Consider the following 21,948-nt stretch of genomic DNA (forward strand, 5'->3'; position numbering starts at 1 on the left):
TTGTTAGTGAAGCGGGGAGAGGAATGCTCGTGGCAAGCTAACTGGCTGGGTAGAGCGATAGGGAGTTTGTTAGCACTCAAAATGTAGCTCTTAAACAGGGGCACTCCTAGGACATAAGCTCGATTATAAAAAATCCCCCAGCTGGGAAATGTTCGCGGTTTTCACAGTCCTGTAGAGGAGACCTTCATGAACACAATGACATCAAATTGAGGCTGTGGCATTGAAGTTCAGGTTAGTAGGCAATGGCTCAAAGTGCTCTCAGCCATTTACAGACCTCTTAAAATGGGAAAACCTCTGTGCCACATACGGGATGGTATTCACACAGGGATTGGCTCTAATTTGAGTGACAGGTTGATTCACCAATTGAAAAACTCATCTGGGAATTTTGATTTTTGGAAGGGGAGTGCCGAGATTTTACTGTCGCCGTTTGGCTTCCTAAACAGCAGTAGAATTACGTTTTTCTAAACCGCGTCGCGTACAGCATTACAGTGAGCTACACTGGTTTAAAACTACAGGTATATAAGGACAATTGTACCCATGAATTGTTTACTAGTAATATAATGTCATAATAAATCATAAAAGGTTCATCGATATGTGAGGCATGTTTATTATTTTAACGATCGAAAACGGATGTATCACAGACCGCTATCGTATATGTCGTTAAACAGAGGCTAATTACGCTAACGACTCAGTCATCAAACGAAAATTGACTACTGTTTTCGAAAGTAAATGTACTGATAATATCAGCGTACATCGTACTGTACATTAAATATCACAATTGTGTTTTTTATCACAATGTTAAATGAGGAGTAAGTTCAGTTTGGCATTTGTTGACGCTTGGAACTCTCCGTTGTGATTACATTGAGAGCAGAACGTTTGTCCTCCCTATTAGAAGGGAAGCTTCCGAAAAATAGCCAGAAAACGAACTGCAGTCTGGCTTATTGCTAACGCCTGTCTAGGTAATCTATTTGAAAGAACTGGAGAAAGGCAGGTTCTAGATACAGGATACGTTAGCATTGCTACTAACTGTTACTAGTAACACCTAGACTGTAGGCATGTAAACAAGTTTGGCTTGCTAGTTAACGCAAGAGCATGGAATGTGTGATAATTTTGCCTAGTTTTTGGCAATGGGGCTAACGTTGATTCATGTTCCTGACTGTGTTTCATTCAAATAAATAACCTGTGTAATGAAAATCTACAATTCACGATGCATGTTTGTCCAGATCTTTGTCATGTTATTTTACAGCAAGATATCTAGAGCTAGCTTAGCTAGCTAACTGAAGCTGGGTAGAATCACGATATGGTTTGGTTGCTAAGCTGTAGCCTAACGTTCCACCCACCTAAGTCAATCCAGTTTGCTTCAACAACAGAAGTGGAAACAAGTAATGTTATCATTTCAAATGATATATAGTCAATCTTTTGAAAACAGTGTTGTGTAGACACAATAGATTTATTTGCACGTTTTTATTTCAAGTCTCCAACTTCGGTGTTTCAGCGAGTGCTGCTGTTGGCCGTGTTGCGTTTTTGCTCCCAGCTTCACTCCTTGATAACCAACCAATCAGCGCGCAGCTTATCTAAATATTAATGAGCATACCATAAAAGGAGAAAAGCTAGTGTTTTTTCCCGGGAACATTTAAGAGGATCTGTCAGAGGGCATAGAACAGCACCCGGGCCATTTTCAACCCAACCAATGTTACATACCCTATTCGGAGACCTTAAGGAACAGTGTGAAATACCCCAAAAAAACAGTCAATTGCCCCTTTAAAGGTCGGTTAGACCCTATATTAAAATGTAGGTTGAACCAGAGCTAGATTTCTCTCACAGCTCAGGGCTGAACAATTTAGTTGTCGCTCTGCTCACATTGTCCACCATAGGGCGATGTTGAGAAAGAAACCAACACGTGAACACTTTGTGATGAATTTCCCATTGAACTTGCTTCCCACTAAATTATTGGATAACTGTATAGTTTGCATTGTTTATAAAGTTATACTTGGTTGTTCTGCATAGGAATTATGAAATTATGTGGAATCAACGTTGAACACACGCACACACACAATGTGGGTACAAAACTGAAAGCAGTTGAATCGAGGACCTTGAAAATGAAAGCGCATCCGTGTTGTTGAGAAATTAAAGGGGACGCCAGACTGGGCTCCTACTAAAATATCTGAGCCGACAATAATGGTACATGTAACTTTTAGGGAAGTTACTCAATCGGGGAAAACACGTTTTAAATGTGTACTTTCATGAAAAAGTTAGACAACAAGCTATCCGCGACTCTTTTTCAGGTACGATTTTGGAACTTATCGGGTGACCATTTCAAATTGACAAACTAATGTTTCATGGCAATCTTGATAAAACTGAACTTCATGATTAGTCAACATTTGACATTTTCAGAATGAATAAAACGATGACATCTTCCACGTTAATCCGAAACCTGAACTACAGCATCCGCCGCTCTCTTTCCGACTTTTTGGATCCCCAAGACAGCTGGAAAGAGATACTTGTATCCATACAAAAACCCACAGGCGAACCTAGATACTCACAGCATCATGTAAGGTACAGTAGTCTAGGCATCTAGACAGACCATCTCAGAGAGACCATCTCAGACCAAAATGAAACCAAATCATGTTTGTTTCTCTCTCTCTCTCTCTCTCTCTCTCTCTCTCTCTGTCTCTCTCTCTCTGTCTCTCTCTCTCTCTCTCTCTCTCTCTCTCTCTCTCTCTCTCTCTCTCTCTCTCTCTCTCTCTCTCTCTCTGTCTTCACTGATCCTTCTTACAGGAGATTTGAAGCACTTATCGCACAGGGGAAAAGTCCAACGATGGAGCTACTGAACGACTGGGGCACATCCAACAGCACAGTTGGAGACCTTGTGGACATTTTACTTAGCCACAAGTTACTGGCTCCAGCCAGTATTCTGTTGCCGGGTAGGATATTAGAGAAAGATAATACGGTCTTCTTCAACTTCACTTTAATATTAGTGTGGGATTGAAGAGAAACAAAATCCCCATTCTCGTTATGTATAAAGTAACATAATTGACCCAGAAAATAATAAATAGATGACTTTGCAATATTTCTGTATTTTACACCTGTGTATTTATTATTACTCTGTCTCTTTATTTTTCCTGGCTGGGTCACTAGACAGAGTACAAGCGCAGCCTTCAGCATCTGCTGTTCAGCCAACCATCTCTGCCAGTGCTACAGAGAGGATCAACAACACTCCAACGACAGCCATGGGAGAGAGTACACAGGTGTCTTTCACCCGAAACACACCTGTGCAGGTTCAGGACGCTGGTGAGTGGAGACAGGTGGACTAACACGCAGTTCAACCTTTGTACTACTAATAAGTGTTTATTTCGCAGATGTTTTTATCCAAAGCAACTTGCAGGGGATATTTGAACCTACAAAGTTCAAATGCTCTATTACTCAGCCATACTTATCCCCCAAACATATACACACAGCAGAGCATGGTCATTTATTACAAAATACATTTTTCTTTGTAGGCTAACATTCAAGAACCTGTGAAAGGTTTAAAAGTTTGAGACAAAATAGTTTTAGTATGTTCCAGTTTGTGTGAAGACAGCGGCACCAAGCAGTCAGTAGATGGCAGTAGATGGTGTTAAATGAAACATTGTCTGAAAGATATGAAGAACAAGCCACAACTGTTAAATATGTCCACCTTTTAGGCTTTTTTAGGTTCTCATTCCATGAGCTGGAGAGGATAACTGAGAAGTTTGATAACCGGACAATGTCAGAAGGTGGTAGAAGGCTTGGTGAAGGAGGCTTCGGGACTGTCTACAAAGGGATCATTGATGAGAAACCTGTGGCAGTTAAGAAACTCCATTCAGTAAGCAGCACATATCTATTACAAAATGTATACACTGTCTGCTAGCGGTGAACAGCCTATTAGCCAATGGCTATGAGACATTCAAGGTCTTTTGTTTTAGATGGAGGACATCTCAATGGAAGAATTGAGAGTTCAGTTCAATCAGGAGGTCCAAACTCTGATGACGTGAGTGTCTCTTCTCTACCTGCTGTGTGTGTGTCTGGTCTGCTCTGGGGAGACTCACAGGAAGTCCCCGCTTGCTGACTTCCTGCCTATTAATAACCATCACACCCTGTCATAATGCCCAACTGACAAATACATCTATATAATGAAGCTCTTCCCTTATTCATTTGATTAGGCCGTTTCTCCACCAAAAATGGGTTTGACAAGTTGCTGCACTTTAAAAAGTCTTCTGGTCATTCTATGGAATGCATAGAACCTCACAACCTCACTGTTGTTTTGTGTAGAGGGTACTGGCCGATGACATCATTCTTGTTGCATGTTGAGGGCACTGGTTGATGACATCATTGTTGTTTCCCAGGTTGAGGCATGAGAACTTGGTGGACATGGTTGGGTATTCCTGTGATGATCACTGCCCTTGTTTAGTGTATGCTTACATGTCCAACGGCTCGTTGCTGGACCGACTGGCTTGCTTGGTAAGCTTGGTGCACACATACCATTCCCCCCATGCAATCTCTGTAGCACATACACACATATATATATATATATATATATATCAGGAGTCAGGTGGTTGAGCGGTAAGGGAAGCGGGCTAGTAATTTGAAGGTCGTCAGTTTGATTCCTGGCCGTGCCAAATGACGTTGTGTCCTTGGGCAAGGCACTTCACCCTACTTGCCTCGGGGGAATGTCCCTGTACTTACTGTAAGTCGCTCTGGATAAGAGCGTCTGCTAAATGACTAAAATGTGAATGTAAATAAATATATATATATATATACATGTGTGTGTTGTGTTAATACTGTATGTGGTGTTGGAATGCCGTTGTAGGACGGGACCCCCTCCATCTCCTGGCACAGGAGGTGTCTGATAGCTGTAGGAACAGCCAGGGGTTTGGATTACCTGCACAGAAACCACCATGTTCACAGGGATGTCAAAAGGTAGTATATCTTTACAGATGTTCCCCATTTGATCAATTATATCAACAACATTGAACACAATCGGTTAGCCTTTTGACCAACAATGGGTTTTGTTTCCAGTGGAAATATTTTGTTGGACGATAAACTGGTGGCGAAGATCTCCGACTTTGGGCTGACACGGGCTTCGACCACGCGGTCGTCGTCCACGATGATGACAGAGAGGATTGTGGGTACGACAGCGTACATGGCACCAGAGGCCCTCAGGGGTGAGATCACCCCCAAATCAGACGTCTTCAGCTTTGGAGTGGTGTGTCTTTTTACCTCCTATACATCTCTCAAGACCTAGTACAGTGAACAGATATTATAAGCAACATTTTAACATAAACATAACATAAAATTTAATCTACATACATTTGATCTGCAGTAGCTATAACAAACTACCACACTCTAAGCTAAAAGCCAGTGTTTGCTTTTTAGACCATTACTTAACAATTTGAAGACATCTTTGAAAGACTATGGTAGGAATATTAATGGATACTGAACTGCTGCACAAGCAAAAAGTTGAAAACAAGTGTTAACTCAGCAATTCATCTCTCTGCCAGACTCTTCCAAAACTACTGACACAACATAATTGCTGGACCCTCAAATTGGGGAAAATCATATACACATGTTTAAATCCATGCATGTGGAGCAGCCAGTGACATTATCTTCCCTATCTCATCCGTATGGACAGCTTTTTGAACGCATTGTGTGACACCAATATAAAAGAGACGGTTCTCAGCTGTGAGAACCGTAGAGTGACTAAAATGTGCAACAGTACAGAACAGATAGATCAGTGGAATAATAGAGGACTTGTGTTGTGAAGACAGCTGGTTAACCTCAGGTCTCTCTCTCTGTCATCTCCAGGTGCTTTTAGAAATACTGTCTGGACTCCCGCCAGTCGATGAAAACCGTGACCCGCAGTTTCTAGTAAGCGTCACAATAGGGCATTCTCCATCGATCCGTGAAGTACATAGTACTCATTTGCTAATGACGACAAGCGCACTCGTGTAAAAACACCTAAGGCTGTTCAGTACCTCTGTCTGCCACTAAATGTTCTGCTGTTGACGACTCGGTTGTTCTTGGTGTCTGCCGTTCTAGATGGAGATGATGGCCGAGATTCAGGAGGAGGAACATACTCTGGAGGACTTTGTAGATAAGAAGATGAGCGACATGGAGATGCCACAGGTGGAGTTGACCTTCACCCTGGCCGGCAACTGTCTCTGCGACAGGAAGAACAAACGGCCGGTGATCAAACAGGTGGGGGACGTTGCGTGTTCGTAGAAATGCAACACTAGTACATTTCAGTCGGTGGTAATGTGGTTCGTTTACCGCAGAAGAAGAATGCACGACGCCCATCACTGCAAAGCGCAGATCCCTAAAAGCTATGCTGAGAACAGTGAAACAGACAATGCCTTTGATGTCAAGCAGCTATGAATAAACTAAGATATTTCTGGAGGGTTAGAATCCCCATCTGTATAGAGCACATGGGTTCTGTTAGAATCTCCATCTGTATAGAGCACATGGATTCTGCTTGAATCTTGTCCTTGTACTCCCTGTTTTCTAGAGTTAGTCTCCCCCCCCCCCCCCCCGACACTGTGTCTAATAAGACATGAAGGCATGTCTGTGTGCATATTTGTCTGTACAAACACTTGATGTTATTGCCCTCCTTTCTGGACAGGTTATGGAAGAGCTTGAAGAGCTCATCAAAGGCCTTTCCCCTGAGGAGCCGGAGATTGAGGCTTAGCAGAAACAGCATGGCGGGGGAGGAGTTTCCCTGGTGCAGTCCCACCTGCAATATGCTGCAATTCTTCACGTCTTGTTAGGCTAAATGCTTTTAACAGGGCAATTGTGCTCATGAACTGTGACCAATAATATAGCAAAGACAAATGAATTGAGTATATATGTGAACTTAAAATGTGATTGCTTACAACGGGGTAATATTGTATAACTTGTGTGAAGGTGATCACAAAAGCGAGTCAAGTTAGGATTTAAATATTTTATTTACCTTTTAAAAAAATCAACAATTTGAATTAAGAAAAAAAAATTAAGACCAAACATGACAGTTTTCACTACTATAACCATGACGTCATAGAGAGTGTAAAGGGAATTCCCTTGTCAATGAGGTGAGCGTTTTAACAAAAGTGGTTCATCTAATGTTCATCAGTAGACATGTGACCTTTTGTGGCAAAGAAGTCAACATAGGAGCTGCCATCCCTGTTCTGTGACTTCCACACCACTGAAGCTGGATGGCACTGCAGTGCCTCAGTAACTGGAGATTGCTGCTGGAAACTGCTGGAAGCCTCTGTTCTCCAAGTCACATGACCCCAACGGACAACATAGACGGATAAGTACAGACAGACGAGACCTTTAATTACAGAGCACCACAGACATACAGCACTTGCATAGAAAAATAAGTTGTTTCTCAGCAGATGTGTTTTATGTAAACCACAGTTTCATAACAAACAAAAAAAAGTCACTTATTTCCTATATAAAAAAAAAACAGTATTAAAATTATGAATGACAAGGAATTTCTTTTTTTTCTATTTGGACCTCTTCAAAGCTGTGCAGAGACAATCTGTCTCAATTCCCAATGAAACACTTAATTTGACACTGACACAAGGAATGCAGGGATAGATTGCAAGCATGTGAACTGATGGATGGGTTTGGCACAAATTCACATTAGTCGCACTTACATTAACATACTTCTGAAGCTTTTTTTGTGTATCTGCAACTACGGTGTAAAAACTCAGACCTTCTCAAATTTAGCCTCCATGACTGTCAGATACTTGTGAATGTAGTTAATACATATATACTCCAACAGCTTCCATTTGACAGGCTTACAAATGGAAGTTCTCAAGTGTGTTTCTCTGCTCAGTTGTGCATAGTAGAGTCTCTGGGTGGTGGTGGTGGTGGTGGTGGGTTGAAGGAGATTTCTGAAGGTTGTGTCAAATAAGATATCTCTCCATCACTTGGTATGTTCCACTGTGGAACATGTGTATGTTTTGGGGGGAGGCGGCGGTATTCAGTCATCCTCCTCTCCGTCTCCAGTCTGTCTGGTTATGCGGCGTCCACCCCTCTTCCCAGCGGGGCCCTTGGGCTTGGCGAAGGCCTGCTTGTGGGCATGCTGCTTGGGATGGACCTCTTCGTACAGGAAGTCGCCAGTCAGCTCCTCCCCATTTTCTATCTCCAGCTAAGAAGCGACACAGAAACAGCAGGGATCACACCGAGGTCGAGAGGTCGACCCCATTGGTGTGCGAAGCTACGGCACTCGGAACAGGAAAACGTCAAACCGCGTGTATTGTTCTGCTGCTGAAGTGTGTGTGCTGTGAAGGGGCTCCTACCTTCTTTTCAATCTCCACCTGAAGATTGTTCTCCACCATGTCTACTAGGGGGTTCTTGCAACTGGAGTACAGCATCCTCTCCTTGATGCTGCACTTGTACCCAGGCATGGAGTAGATGAACACTGGCAACACAACACAGGCACAGTTCCACACAGCGTGAAGAACAAGGGGGTTTGGAGAGCGGCCATCTCTGTCCACCTACTTCATAACCTCCAGACACCCCTGCCTTCACTTTCACTCAGGGCACAGACACTGGGATGTACTTTAAGTGTTGTAGAGGTCGTTCGGCAAGTAGCCATGCTAGATTTGAGGCGACTGTAAAAGCTCTGGGTTTAAAACCTTGGCAAAACTTTACAATAAGGTGACACTAAATACCCTGTAACTAAATGGCAATACCTTTTGTAAAAAAAAGGAATAGCTGTGTAATGAAATGGTATAAAGTGTTATCAGTATGTTTTTAAAAAGGAAGGCATAGTATGGGGGGAGGTGTAAGGGGTAAGTGGATGTTGTGTTACCAAATCAAGATTAATGTTAATCCACTTGGTTGAGGTTGAGAAAAGCCCAACCTCACCCAAACCAAGTTTCACTTGTGTGATAACTTGTACCTCTAAACTTATCAAGTTTACCTGTAGATTCCAGGTAGTCCCCCTCGTGGGAATGTTTATACAGGAAGAAGTGGTAGCGGGCGGTGTCTTTGGGAATGCGCTTCGGCAAGTCTTTCAACTCTGTCGGGTCAGTGTGGGTCAATCGAATGAGCTCCTTTTCAAAATCTATTTCCTGTTGACAAACAATATTATAATAATAATGTGTGAATGTAACATTTATGCCTGGAGACTATGCCTTTAGTCAAATGTAGAATCTTTGTTTTATTTTTGAGTCATGAAATACTGAGGGCCTTTTTATGTTCTGATAATTACATCATTCTGGTACAAAAAAGCTGATTGGACAGGGCAGTGCCGGCTGTCCGTCACAGTTATCCCTTTGTCACCAAAATCTGACCCTGTGATACAACCTCTTGAATTTCAATGAGAACAAATGACACAATGTCACACAGACAAAATGCACTGTTTTGTCTCCTAAATAACCCCTTGGCCGAAAATCTCAAGGGAGATTCGTCACTTCAGACAGAAGATGATAGAAAAAGGAAAAGCCGACGTGGCTGATTCAGCGGACTCGTCTGGCTGAAGCCGGGGGGAAACGCGCAGAGATCCAAGAAAGAGGAAAATGAAGGGAGCTCACAAGTTGTACATAGTTGAATTTCTTGTCCCTGAATCGTTCCAGTGCCTCGACAGCATCTCCGTGCATGGGGAAGGCCACCCCCTGCAGTGTCTGCTGCTTGGTGTCCACGCTGATGTCTGTCTGCACCTGAACACACACACACACACAATACACACACACACAATACACACACACACAATACACACACACACACAATACACACACGCACCAAACACTTAAAATGCGGAATAACAAGACTTTGCAAATACCTTTACTCATGGTCATGCATTGTTGAGTGGAAACCGCTATTTCAATTGAGCACGACTCCCTTGAGATTAGCATTTAAACCTCTCGGTCCCACAACACTGGGGGGGGTGTTACTGGCGCCTCTTTTATTGAGCCTGATGAGGCGATGCTCTACATCCCCCCCCTCGGTTTGGAAAGGGAGGGAGATTACTCTGATAGATTGCACCTATTTTTAGAGCCTTGTTCCCCACTCAAAAGCCAGCCCCGGCAGTGAACACACCTATGGCCTTCTGATGGGCCAACCGCATTCAACCAGAGGATTGTGGTTTTAGGGGGGGGGTTATCTAATTCTATCTACTTAGGAAGAGGCCGCAGTCTCTCTGATCCGCATGAATGACTGATATATTTCAAAGCCTCTTTTGTTCACTCTCACCGCTTAAGTTTGTAGTATCTTCATAAAACAGCTGGTCCACAGACGGGAATGCAATTCTGACTTCCTGATTTGCTTTCTGCTACTGATTGGCTGCTCTGGAGGGGAGAAGCCTCTAAAAAGACTTCCTTTTATGGTGTGTTAGCTGACAGATCTGGTTTACGTGATAGACTGGGCTCAGGAAGACAATGCTGTTTCCCTATAGCCAAGAGTCCTGTTGTGTTGTGCTCCAGAGCACGGCACTGCTTTTCAATGGAGACAGTGAAAGAGGAGAAGCACACTTCTTTGTTTGGTTAAGAAAACTCAAACAATGGAATACATTCTAAACAAAAGTTAAATAGTATTGTATCCACTATACCAGTTTAACACAGGCCATCACTTTCCAGAGTTCCCTTAATCTTATCTGTGGAGTCGGGTACCAGACAAGGGTGTGACCTTTCCTAAACTTGCACACTCATGAAGAATCAATAGACAGTATTGAATGACCACACCTCATCAGATTTGGAATAACGGGGCCTATATATGGGCTCATGAACACGTTTTAGAACAACATGTCTTTGTTCACCAAGCACAACATTCATAAAGCAAAGTTCTGTTACTTTTTCTGAGCTTGTTGTTTACAGGAAGAAACATTGCTGGCCCTCAGTAACAGAAATTTGTCTTCCGCAGTCGACACAGAATTCAAAGCAGATGTGTTTTTTGGATACCTTGCTGAAATAAACCACTATTATTTTAGTGCTGAAACGGCCCGCTACAACTACTGCGTTTGAGACCACATCTAAAGCCATAACCACACCCTCCACACAGGTTCACATTAATTCAAAACACAACGGAAAAACATGACCCCTCCCCCTCCCCCCCCCCCCAAAAAAATAAATATGTGACAACAAATTCAACTACACAAAGAAAGGGCTGCAACTGGGCAACTTCTAAGAAACATAATCGTATCCACATGGGAGAAATCTAAAGGGGAACTACTAAATCTGCCTCGCACAGGAAGTGATGATCAGTGTTTCCCACACAGACTAAATTAGAGTCAACACCGGCCGCCATATATTGCGTTTTGTAAAAAGGTTTTTAACACTATTTAAGTTAAAACACAGAGCGTATTTGCAGCGTACTCGTTCAGCGGCATTTCCTTTCCCAGTGCTCTCCCTCCGTTTCTCTGTCACTTACGCGTCTTTTCTCACATAGGCCTAAATACAGTCACAACGTCAGCAACGATGCATACATACGCCGTTCTAGTAAGACAGACAGCTATATCAGCGAGCCTTCAGCATTAACCTAGTACTGTAGCTAAAGATCTAGGAAAGTTCAGGCTATTTTTCGCTAGGTACCTACGAACATGTCTTAATCAAAGGTTCCCCTTCGTTCTTTTGGTGAGAAGTCTCAGGACTGGAGCTAGCTACTTACCCGGCGTTGTTTGTTGTTGATTTTGTGAAGGTGTGAATAATTTTGGATTCATATATAATAAAGTTCTGTGTAACTAATTATTAACGAAGGAATTATTTTGACCCCCCCCCTCTGTGGGGATACACTGAAGATGGTAGGTGTCAGGAGGCGAGGTGTTTGTTTAGTACCTGATTTAGTTTAATCTTCCTCAGTTCCTCCTCAGCGACCGTGAGGGGCAGAGGAGCCGCCTGGGACATCAGGTACTTCTGATAGCCTTTCAGACACACTTCATCCTTACAGAGAACAATGCACGATATTAGCCACTCGTCAACCTCAGTTACTGTCACTGACTGAAAAGGTGTGAGAACGGGTTACCAAACATGTGGTTGTCGTACAGCCTCGACTAACCCTTGTGTTGCCAAAGATCTCATCCTTGATGTGTCCACCACCAAACTCTTTCTTCAGTGTGGCCCTGGTAGCAGCATATAACATTTTTGGTCGCACCTGTTTGGAACACAACATGTATATTCTTAATTTACATCATTAGCCGTCTTAATTTAACTGTTGCATGACCATACAATCTGCGGTCTAAACAACTGCCTGCCTTGAATGAGTAGTATTAGTATGTGTAAAATAGTCCTAACCATTTTATGCACCAATTTAATAAGGAATAGCTCAGCTCCAGCAGAAATGGGATATCACACAGCTACAGGACATGCGCAACTGTTTTGAAATCTCTGGGGCGTCCAGACAAGCCTGAACCAGTGGCCCTCTCTGCCTTGCATTCTGAGTAGGAATGTGGAGCCCTGCCCTGTCTGGTGAAGGAGCCTCTCCACCCATGCACACTTCTGCCACGCAACTCTCTCCCCTCTGCTGCTACAGTCTTCATTACTGCACACTCCTTGCACTCTCTTGTCACTTCATTCACTGTGAAGTGTTCTGAGATTCACTTTAGGCGAGGGCAGGGTTGGCCTCTGCACGGCGAACAACGCAGCACACCACACAAGGCGTCGGAATCTGACAAGGGGTCTGCATGTGGAGGAAGGAGGGGCCTCGCTGACACAACTGTGCTACCTCATCTGCACGAAGAAGCTATGCTCAGAGAAGCAGAGGTAGGTCTAGCTCAGCGGTTAGAGTACCGAACTGCAGATCAAGAGCTCACAGGTTCAAATCCTCCGTCACTTTTGGATTAAAAACGGCTGCTTAATGAACACATTGAAATGAACATTCTAGAAGCTGGGATGGGCAGCTTACAGGAGCGTGGTCAGGAGACCAGGCCAGGAAGATCCACTCGTAGCCCTGGTTGTTGGTGGAGTCAAGGCGGTATAAGATGTAACATGGCATATCATCCTCCAGCAGAGGCAGAACCAACGAGTCATACCCATGGTCCCATGTCGTTGATGCTTGCCTGGTTTCACCCAGCGCTAACTGCTCTGAAACACCACATATTTGGATTTTTATGTAAAAGACAGACATACGTTTTGTTTGTTTTTATTTTACAGGATAGGTTAGAATGAAGGATATTCTGTACCATGTTTTAAAAGAACATTATATTTAACTGACTTACCATCCTCGATCACAATCTTGAGGACTCGATATTGGTCTCCACTTTTTGCATTGGCAAATATGTTCTTTACGTCCTCACCAGCTGTGCCACATAATTGAATGTGTTAGTGTATTTCAATCAATAGCAACCAATGAGTGCAAACATATGAACTAGTTTCAACAGACTGCATTTAGCATTTATTCTTCAATGTTCTGAATAATTTTATTGTCTAGGATTTTTACATTTGGTTGGTTTCACTCAAAATACTGCTTCCAAAATTGTGTTTGCAGTGTGGAGTTCATTCAAACGCCATTTCAAATAAAATGTTTAACTTCACAAACCGTGCACTTATTATGCCATTTAGCTGTTATACAAAGGCAATGTATATCACTGCTTTTTTTCAGATGAATTCCTCAATCTAGTCAAGGTAGAGCATATGAAGACTACAGTATTTAGGCCTATCTCTGGCAACAGCCAAACGAAATACCTCTTTCATTCAATCATCCATAAATGTACTGTAATTAGTGACTTCAAACTTCTTTCTTTCCAATGGAAGTGAACTATAAAACGGTGAGTACTGTTGATCAAACAGTAACGACCACATATAGAGAAGATCACTACGTTGATAAACAGATGAACTTGTTTCGTGCTCGGCATTCTAATTAGCAATTTCCTCGCGCAGCAATCTGTCAAAAGTCCCCTTTTCACACAATGCCACTACTTGCTAATGTAATGCATTGCACTGATCATGTATTTCACTTTACTCATTAATAATATTCAATGTATCTCACAATGCACGGCATTAGGGTTAGATGAAATAGCTAGGAAGCAGCAATATCAATTTACAGGTAACTAGTCCAGCGCTCGTGTTTAACATTTTCGGTATAGTGTGGGCCAACTCAGCTGTTTGAGTGAAGGCGTTGCCCAACCATTCCTGTCAACGATACTTTTCACGCTTATAGCTAGCAACTAACATGAACTAGGAATACAATAGCCAAATGTGTCAACCGAATACATCGGCTCAGGCAAACCAAGACAGTCCACTGAATCAATGCTAATCGAAATCACTGCTAACAGCAAGCTAGCTAGCAAGCTAGCTAGACATCGTCTGCAATAGTGTAAAATTGAATCCGTGCACACTCGTCCACACTAGCTCAGTCGTTGGCAGTGAGCTGTCTGTTGCAGTTAATAGTACACCGACCATAAAGTTCAAATGTGCCAAGGAAACTATTATTAATATTCGTAACATAGCTACCTTGTATTCCCGTTTGGTGTGACATAGTGCCTTTTGGTTTTTATCGAAAGAGTGGATGAAGCTGATGAGGAAAAGCAGAGTGAGGAAGTAGGAAATGGACTACAGTCAGTGACACGATCCGCACTCTAAATGTCGTCATCAGTCTTCTGGTCACATGGCGATGAAGCATTTATGAATGATAGTTTCAAATGTCTTTAAATTAAAAACATATAAGTCATATTGGTCCTGTCAGTTTAGAGTGAGTTATTAATCATGTGTCCCGGTGTGCACTATTGACTGCAATAAAATAATCTACTGTGTTCCCACTCTTGGCCCAAGACCCAACATTACTCTTCCTTTTATATTCCGATGTAAAATTCATGAATGTCATATGGTCTGATTTATTTCTAAATATGCTGTATTGAATCAGATGCCATGTTAACCTATTTGATTAGTTGACTGATGGACAGTCTGTCATTTGGGCCATAACTAATTTAGCAACCATTTGGGCCATAACTAAAATCCTATATTGAATATTTGACGTTAAATGTTAAATGAATCCTGTTCAGAATTGTGTTCACCCTGATAGACATGCCTATATTACCTCGACATTTGAGACGAAATATCTGTGGTAAAGATTAAGGAACAGGTTTATTTAATGCTTCCTGTTTCCTTCCTCTCCTCCACTCAATATAAATAAATATATCTGCCCTAACAAAATATCCCCGCTGCCCGTGGGAAGCTCCATGGATTTGTTACATTGCATTGAGCTGATGGTATGCAGTCGCCGCGGGAATAGCATCCATCAAGTGATCTCCAGCATCCTAGACACAGACCAGCGAGCCGCTCCGACCGTGCTGACCAAGCACCTCGTCACTGCTCGTAGCTGCATGGCCGGCCAGCACAATGGAAGAGGATTTGGGGGTGTCACTGATTTAGCAACAACAGGTCGTATGGATAATCCTGTCTCAGTCGAGCCAGACGAGTTTCCCTCTGTCGTCGGTGAAGATGATTAGAGCGCCGCTGTCTGCTCACGGGGCTTGATGAAGATGCAAAGAGAGCCGTGTGGGAGCGGGGCTTCTCGTCCCGAAAACAACGATTGACAGGGAAGCGTTAACCAGCGCGGAGCAGGTAAGTGTATGTGATTGTGTGTCAGTATTTTTATCTAGATCAAATACGGAGGCTGATATTTTTCGTACAATCTACAGTAATCGTAGTACACACCGCGGATTGGATTGTTCAGTTGTGTAATCACATAAATCTCGTCGGGTTTGAAAACCCTATGGATCAAGTGTTAGAGGAGAGCCAGATTTGCTGTGGTTTCACAAAAACATAGTCTAGCCGTGGCAACAAAGGGGAGATTGATGCATGTCTTATTATTGAGGAAAATATTTGAGCTTGTAAGGAACTTTGAAGGTAGACTTAAAAATAAGAGAGCTATAGCACAGTGTTTCCTGTAGTGTTTTGATTATCTTCTTTCTTATTGGTCACTACATGGCCAGATGCAATTCTTAAGGTGGTCCAGAGAAAAACACTGTTAGAGCAAGGACATGGAGTTTCAGTGAATGACCATATCCCACAAAATGTTCATGCAGATGGGCAATGATGATGAATTGTCCCAATTGAAATGAAAAGGGAACCTTGAGAATTAGACTTAAACACGTGTGACAGCATGTTGGTGTGTATCTACTGGGAGCTATAACACCAACAACTAAGGTAGCACATGATACCAAGACTAACATGATGCCTGTGGGATTCAATACCCCCAGAAAGGTTGGAAGAAGGTCTATTTCTAGGGCATGACATCATCCCAAATTCACACTGTGGATATTTTGGGAATCGGTGTCGGAGGAGGTAACCGGTTTGGGAGGGCCAGAGATGGCAGGGCCGTTTGTGGTGTTGAGGGAGGTGGACTTCTTGGATGAATACTTGTGGATTTAAAAATACTGAGGCCTGGCTGTTGGGAAAGTTATTTAAGACTGCACTGCCTGGCAGCCCCAGAACCCATAAACACCAGAGCACCAGTCATTAGAGGAAGGGAAACAGGCAGGTACTGAATGCTAGCAGCAGTCATTTGGTACAGAGAGTGTTAGGCTACAAAAAGCTGCTTTGTTCAGGTAGGACAGTTTATCCCACCGTTTGATTGATTATATATAGCCTAATAGGCTACAAATAAAAATAATTATCTATACTATAGTAGTATAAGTATTTGATTTTTTGGATTTTTATAATTTCACTTTTGATAGGTTCTTCATAGTTAGTAAACTGAAAAAATATTGAACTTCCGTCTTGTGATTTCACTCTGAATACTTGTGTTAAAAACCCATGAACAGTATGAACAGTCTGCATTTAATAATCCTAGTCTGAACGGAACCCATGAAATTTGCACAGTAATCTGCTGCAGATTTAGTGATAATCTCTCTGCAAAAACCATTCTCCTCTCATGGCCTCTTCTCTGTCCTTCTCTTCCCTCCTATCCTCTGCCCTCCTCTTCTGTTCTGTTCTCTCCTCTCTTCTCTGTCCTCTTCTCTCATTCCCATCTCAGGTAGACTGTGGCTGGCTCCATCAGGATGGAAATTGATGCACGTTTCCGCTACTATTTCCAGCATCCCTGGTCTCGTTTGTTCGTGGCGTACCTCGTGACGTTCTGCAACTTCCTCATCTTCGCAGAGGACCCCATCTCCCACAGTCAGACTGAGGCCCACATGGTTGTGGTGGGCCACTGTTTCTCCTTTGTGGTGAGCAAGTACCCAGGCGGAGGATGGAATGTCTTCAAAGTGCTGCTATGGATTCTGGCCATCATCACTGGCCTGTTTGCTGGGAAGTTTATATTCCACCGGCGGCTCTTTGGTAAGTCATGTGTGGCCCGATGTGGAATGCAGAGTAATGCAGAAAGGTTCTCATAAGGGGTTCTGCTACTGTACTGTGAAAGGAAGCACTCTGGTAACGAAGGCAAAGCACAAACCCACGTACTCATTCCTTCAGCGTAATCCTTTTGTTTCATCGCGACTTGCTTTCCCCTTCCATGATACCACTCATTGCACCCACATGCTACTGTGCCTACCTCACTCCTCTCCCTTCACCCTCCTGCCACCCCTCTCCGCCCAGCACAGCTCTCTCCTTCCACCTCCAACTCCACCCTTCTCCCCAGCTCATTCTCTCCAACTTGCCACAACCCTGACAGGGGCGTGTCCAGACATTTTTGATAGGGGTGGCACAAGGGGTGGCCCGCCTCTGACTGGGCATATAGCCAATCATATTTTAAGATATTGGGGTGGCCAATCAGATTTCAAGGGTGGCCCGTGCCACCCTAGGCCACTCCCTGAACACGCCACTGAACCCTGACAACCCTCACCCCACTCCCTGGTTGATGTCTGGAAGAGGCTTCCTTGACTTCTTGTGACTCACTCCTTCCATTTTTTCAGCCTAGATATAAGCATGCTGAGATATCTGCTCCTGGTCTGTTTCTCAGATGAGCCGTTCATGACTATAATTAGTTGGGGTCACAGAGTGAGGGATTTGTCCGTCATCTTCGAATGACTGGCGGTCTCCACAGACCCTAAATAGAAAGTGGAGATCACGGCTCTCTATAAATGTAAAATGGTGCAGTGTTTGCTTCACAGGCAAATGGCCCGGGTGTCAATGCTTTGGTAGATAGATGGGGAACTTACTGGGGTTTTCGAAGGATTTTAATAGAACGTTCAACCAAACCCAGACTCTCAAGCCTTGTCAAGCCTTGTCGCACACTTAGTTTAGTAGTAATAGGACCCATGCACAGAGTATCATCTAAGATTATTATTATCTAACAATGGCCACTTTGACAGACCCCTTTGACATGGATGTTTTTTTTATAATTCCTCTGACCATGACATGGATTTCAGTGGAGTCGAGCTTTCACATTGGATGTGCTCCGAGGGCATCATGCTAGAGACGAGAGAGGACAGAGAGCAGACCTCAGGCTGTAGCCAGGTAAACACTAATGCAATTCGCGAGCCCTGGTGTTGCAAAGGGTGGGGATTGAGAGCAGGAGGAACAGATGGTGTGTGTGTGTGCGTGTGGATGTACATGCGTGTGTGTGTGAGAAAGAGAGTTTGTACGGGCACATTTGAGTGTTTGTATGAGTGCTTGTATGATTGAGCAAGGCTGTAAAAGAGTGAGGCATGGCAACATGGACAGGGAGAGGGAGAGAGATGGATGGATGGCACTGTTGGAAAAGAGCTTTTCAGTTCAACATGATTTCAAGGCTGTTATGTAATCCCTAAAATGCAAGATGAGCAGACCACAGGCCTCAGTGAGTGACTGTACTGTACATCGAGATATCATCCATTATGGATCCTTGAAACAAGCATAGAGCCACTACCCAGACTCCTGCACACCCTGGTGCTCCCACTACCCAACAGCAAGCACTCTGCAGTCTTCCCTTATCCAATGTGTAGGCACACTATATATGTGTAATATCTCACTGAGCAAAATGAAGAAATGTGAAAGATTCTAAATTGATGGTGGTTTAGGGTCATTATTCTTGCTGAAGTCAAGTTTCATATCGTGGGTATTTGTCGGGTTTGTGTGTTTTTGAACAAATGAAGGATTCTTGCATAACGCTGCTTGGATTAACCAAGCTGTTGTTTGCAGGCATGTTATTTAAACAATTTGTAACCAGACAGAGATCTACACATTGTTTGTCTTGCTGACACATTCACTGAATCATTTATCATTCATGTTGGCCTAGAAAAATCTGCATTTCATCCACTCATTTTACGGCAAATTACACCACCTCCTCCCACTGGCCATGTTGCTGTTTTCACAGAGCACTAAGCGCAATATGTGATTTCACCAGAGGGCACTCAAACATGAAGCTCATTTATGACTAAATGCATTCCAAATAAACAGTCTTTTGTTGAATGAGCTGTGGCTCGGCTGGCTTCATCCTGAACAAGACCAGAAGGTGATGAATGCTAACTGACAGACTATGTGGGTTAAGACGAGCCCAAGGCACACGGGTCACCCTGGAATGCTTCTCAGAGACACCCCTGGCTGTGTGTCACTCTGTTGAGTGGCATGTCTCCTTGTATGTCTCCTTGTCCTCTTTGTCTTAACAAGAGCAGTACATTGGGGTTTGTTCCTTCTCGTAAACTGTAGCTTGTTTGTTTTATGGAATCACCCTTTAGATGCCAAACGATGTATCTTAATTTATGTCTCGTTTTATGCTTCTCCCAATCAGAGGATTGCCTCTAAGTGAATGTACTGTTTCGGTCCACAAAGCCAACGGTCTAGTCTGTTACACTGGTCCAAGACAGTTGGCCAACAAGATTTATGGCCTGACATTACTTGCGCGCTACATAATGAAAAGCAGTACATTTTATTTTGTGCTGCATGGGGTTTAGCATAAACATAATGTTTGCATCTCCCTTTTTGCCAGGCTTGTGCTTCACTTCCAACATGACTAAATGGAAGTTGTTCATTAGCAAACATCAGCGTTCGACTTTTGTTCATGAAGTTGATGAAAATGTCTCCAGACATCGATTTCCCTCTGATCACTGAAGTGGTTCTCCTGATGAATCCAAACCCCTGGGTCCTGTGATCCTCATGCAGGAGGTGATAGTAACCGCTTCCCTGCCGTGTTCCAGTGTTTTGACGACGTGGAGCCTGTCGTGGCGTGTCGTGCTGAACGCAGCTCTCCTCTGTGGAGGTCCGCTCCCCGAGATCCTTAACCGTAGCCCCAGGGGTACCATCTGGGCCCTGTCACATCACATGTCGTTACAGTGTACGTTGTGGCTAGGAACGCTGTGTGTGGCATTATGACTGGGAGTTGGAGTGTGTGTGTGCGTGTGTGATGTGTTTGCGTGTGTGTGTGTGTGTGCATGTGCTATGTGCACTTGGATGAGAGGAAGGTGTGTATTCGTTTGCACTGCATAAATAGACATTGTCTTCATAAAATATGCGTTCATTAAGTGTTAATGTGCGTGGGGAATGTCTAGTAACACTGAACATCAGGCTTAACGCAGTGACATGACCTTTTCACCACCCCTGTCATTAGCTTTCTTTAATAAAAAGACATCAGTGCAAACCTCTGTTAGTTTGACTGGAGAGGTTGCCCTCTCACAGTGAAAAATAGAGGGCCCCTGGTGCCAGGGAAAGACAGCGCCCCTGTGGCTTAATGCTTAATTTACACTGCTGCACTTCACACATGCACCAGTAGACTGAGGCTGGATTTAGACTGATGTTCCTCATTGCAGTATTGATGTGTGTGCAGCGGAGCGTCAAACCTCCTGGAACCCACTCGAACCTGAGAAATGTGTACTCACCTCTGCCCACGTTGCCATGTTGCCGTTCTGATGCTTTTATGCCCTCTCAACTGTGTCAGGTTCGTAGAGAGCATCAATTAGACGTCGACTTCAAAATCGAGGTCCTCGTCCTTCAGTGTGTCCATTACCCTGAAAGTCTCCTGCTTCCTGTTTTAGACGTGTCTCCTCCAGTGTATGGCAGAAGCTGAGGAAGTTTGTCTTCGTAGCTCGTTTACTCAAACCCCCTTTTCTCCCCGTGGACAATAGTCTCTATGGTGGCTTTCATCATCTTTCATCATCATCTTGTGATCCCTTCTTCGTTTATCTTATGTTGAAGCAAATTGAATGCTTCATTCCAAAAGTAAACATGCTGGATTGTCATTCAGCCCTGAATGATTAAAGGCTGAAGCAAACATGTAGGTGTTTGCCAAAAGTAAAGATGGAGAGAGTGGGCGAGAGGGAAAGATAGGAGAGGGGAGAAAAGAGCGATGACACTAAATGAAACTGGCAAAGGAAATTGCTTGTTTGCTTAAGATGAAAAGAATCCTGGGTATACAGCTCTTATCCTTGCCCTAAAGAACGGAGGCTCATAATTGAACAGGGGAAGTGCTTGTGGATGGTCCCAGTCATCCCTGTGTAAACACCTCCAGTACTAGAAGCTTCCATCCTCTCCCAGAGGATGCAGGCCTGTTATCACTTCTCAGGTGATTTATTGGCCAGACTCAAAGTCACCGTCGGCTATAGCTTTCGGGACCCCGGAGACCGTTGTCATGGTTATTCCCATGCCGACTGTAATGCTGTAAATCGGCAACACAGCTGGCAATGTGATGGATGAGGGACTTCAGTTTTAGCAGGCTGATATTCAGATTAAGGGGCTCCCTAGAAAATATGTCTCTGTGTATGTCTGTGTTTGTGTGTGTGTGTGTGCGCGTGTGTGGATCCCATAAGGGAATGGGAGTCTTGGTCTGCTGCAAGTGTGTTTGTGGGCTAACAAATTTGATGGCGCTCTAATAAAAATAAGGGACCCACATATCTAGATGCATGGAAAGTGGGTCATGCACAGCATCGGATCAAATCCCATTTTATTTGGATCGCATTTTTATAAGCTGTGTCACACAGGGCTCCACATGTGCCCATAGAACTGCACCTAAAACCTTCCAAGAAAACAAGGAAGGAGAGAGAAGAAAGTGGGATTAGAGAATGCGGAGGGTCAAAAAACTGAAATAGTAAGGGTGAGGTATCCACCGGTTAAGTGTAAACTAGAGCATGAGCTCAATCGTAAGGCTGATGAAGAAATG

At 43.6% G+C, this 21,948-nt stretch overlaps 3 protein-coding genes and 1 long non-coding RNA gene across 8 annotated transcripts in view; 3 read left to right on the plus strand and 1 right to left on the minus strand.

The window, feature by feature from the left end:
• The first annotated feature begins 2,174 nt into the window (after positions 1–2,174).
• On the plus strand, positions 2,175–7,575 carry irak4 (interleukin-1 receptor-associated kinase 4). Of its 4 annotated transcripts, none has more exons than XR_006957037.1 (12): positions 2,175–2,285; positions 2,395–2,556; positions 2,779–2,924; positions 3,139–3,291; positions 3,684–3,844; positions 3,945–4,009; positions 4,365–4,479; positions 4,829–4,938; positions 5,038–5,183; positions 5,824–5,886; positions 6,058–6,216; positions 6,638–7,575. XR_006957037.1 is itself a non-coding variant. In XM_047033514.1 (12 exons), exons 2-12 carry the CDS (start codon positions 2,396–2,398, stop codon positions 6,701–6,703), a joined length of 1,386 nt encoding a protein of 461 aa, XP_046889470.1. In that variant the 5' UTR covers positions 2,179–2,285; position 2,395; the 3' UTR covers positions 6,704–7,575. The 4 variants fall into 4 exon arrangements, 3 of the variants coding, with proteins under 3 accessions (XP_046889470.1, XP_046889471.1, XP_046889472.1); XM_047033514.1 differs by having other exon boundaries at positions 2,179–2,285; positions 5,038–5,224; XM_047033515.1 differs by having other exon boundaries at positions 2,179–2,285; positions 3,684–3,826; positions 5,038–5,224.
• On the minus strand, positions 7,305–14,501 carry twf1a (twinfilin actin-binding protein 1a). Its single transcript, XM_047033517.1, has 9 exons — positions 14,388–14,501; positions 13,154–13,234; positions 12,841–13,019; positions 11,995–12,090; positions 11,775–11,879; positions 9,540–9,665; positions 8,927–9,077; positions 8,301–8,422; positions 7,305–8,149 (listed from the first exon to the last, which is right to left on the minus strand). The coding sequence occupies exons 1-9, from the start codon at positions 14,410–14,412 to the stop codon at positions 7,982–7,984; spliced, it is 1,053 nt and encodes a 350-aa protein (XP_046889473.1). The 5' UTR covers positions 14,413–14,501; the 3' UTR covers positions 7,305–7,981.
• On the plus strand, positions 12,099–12,942 carry LOC124476397. Its single transcript, XR_006957038.1, has 2 exons — positions 12,099–12,698; positions 12,820–12,942. It is a non-coding gene; the product is annotated as an uncharacterized LOC124476397 (long non-coding RNA).
• Positions 14,502–14,793: 292 nt separating the features above from the next.
• tmem117 (transmembrane protein 117) overlaps positions 14,794–21,948 on the plus strand; it is a 30,942-nt gene continuing 23,787 nt past the window's right edge. The window contains exons 1-2 of one of the 2 annotated variants that reach the window (XM_047033512.1): positions 14,794–15,497; positions 16,912–17,216. In XM_047033512.1, coding sequence (XP_046889468.1) covers positions 16,937–17,216 — 280 coding nt within the window. In that variant the 5' untranslated portion in view covers positions 14,794–15,497; positions 16,912–16,936. Of the gene's footprint in view, positions 15,498–16,258; positions 16,484–16,911; positions 17,217–21,948 lie in introns of those variants that run through there. The other variant, XM_047033513.1, reaches the window with a different exon arrangement.

This window comes from Hypomesus transpacificus, chromosome 14 (assembly GCF_021917145.1).
Source record: "Hypomesus transpacificus isolate Combined female chromosome 14, fHypTra1, whole genome shotgun sequence".
In the NCBI taxonomy this organism is placed as follows: Eukaryota; Metazoa; Chordata; class Actinopteri; order Osmeriformes; family Osmeridae; genus Hypomesus; species Hypomesus transpacificus.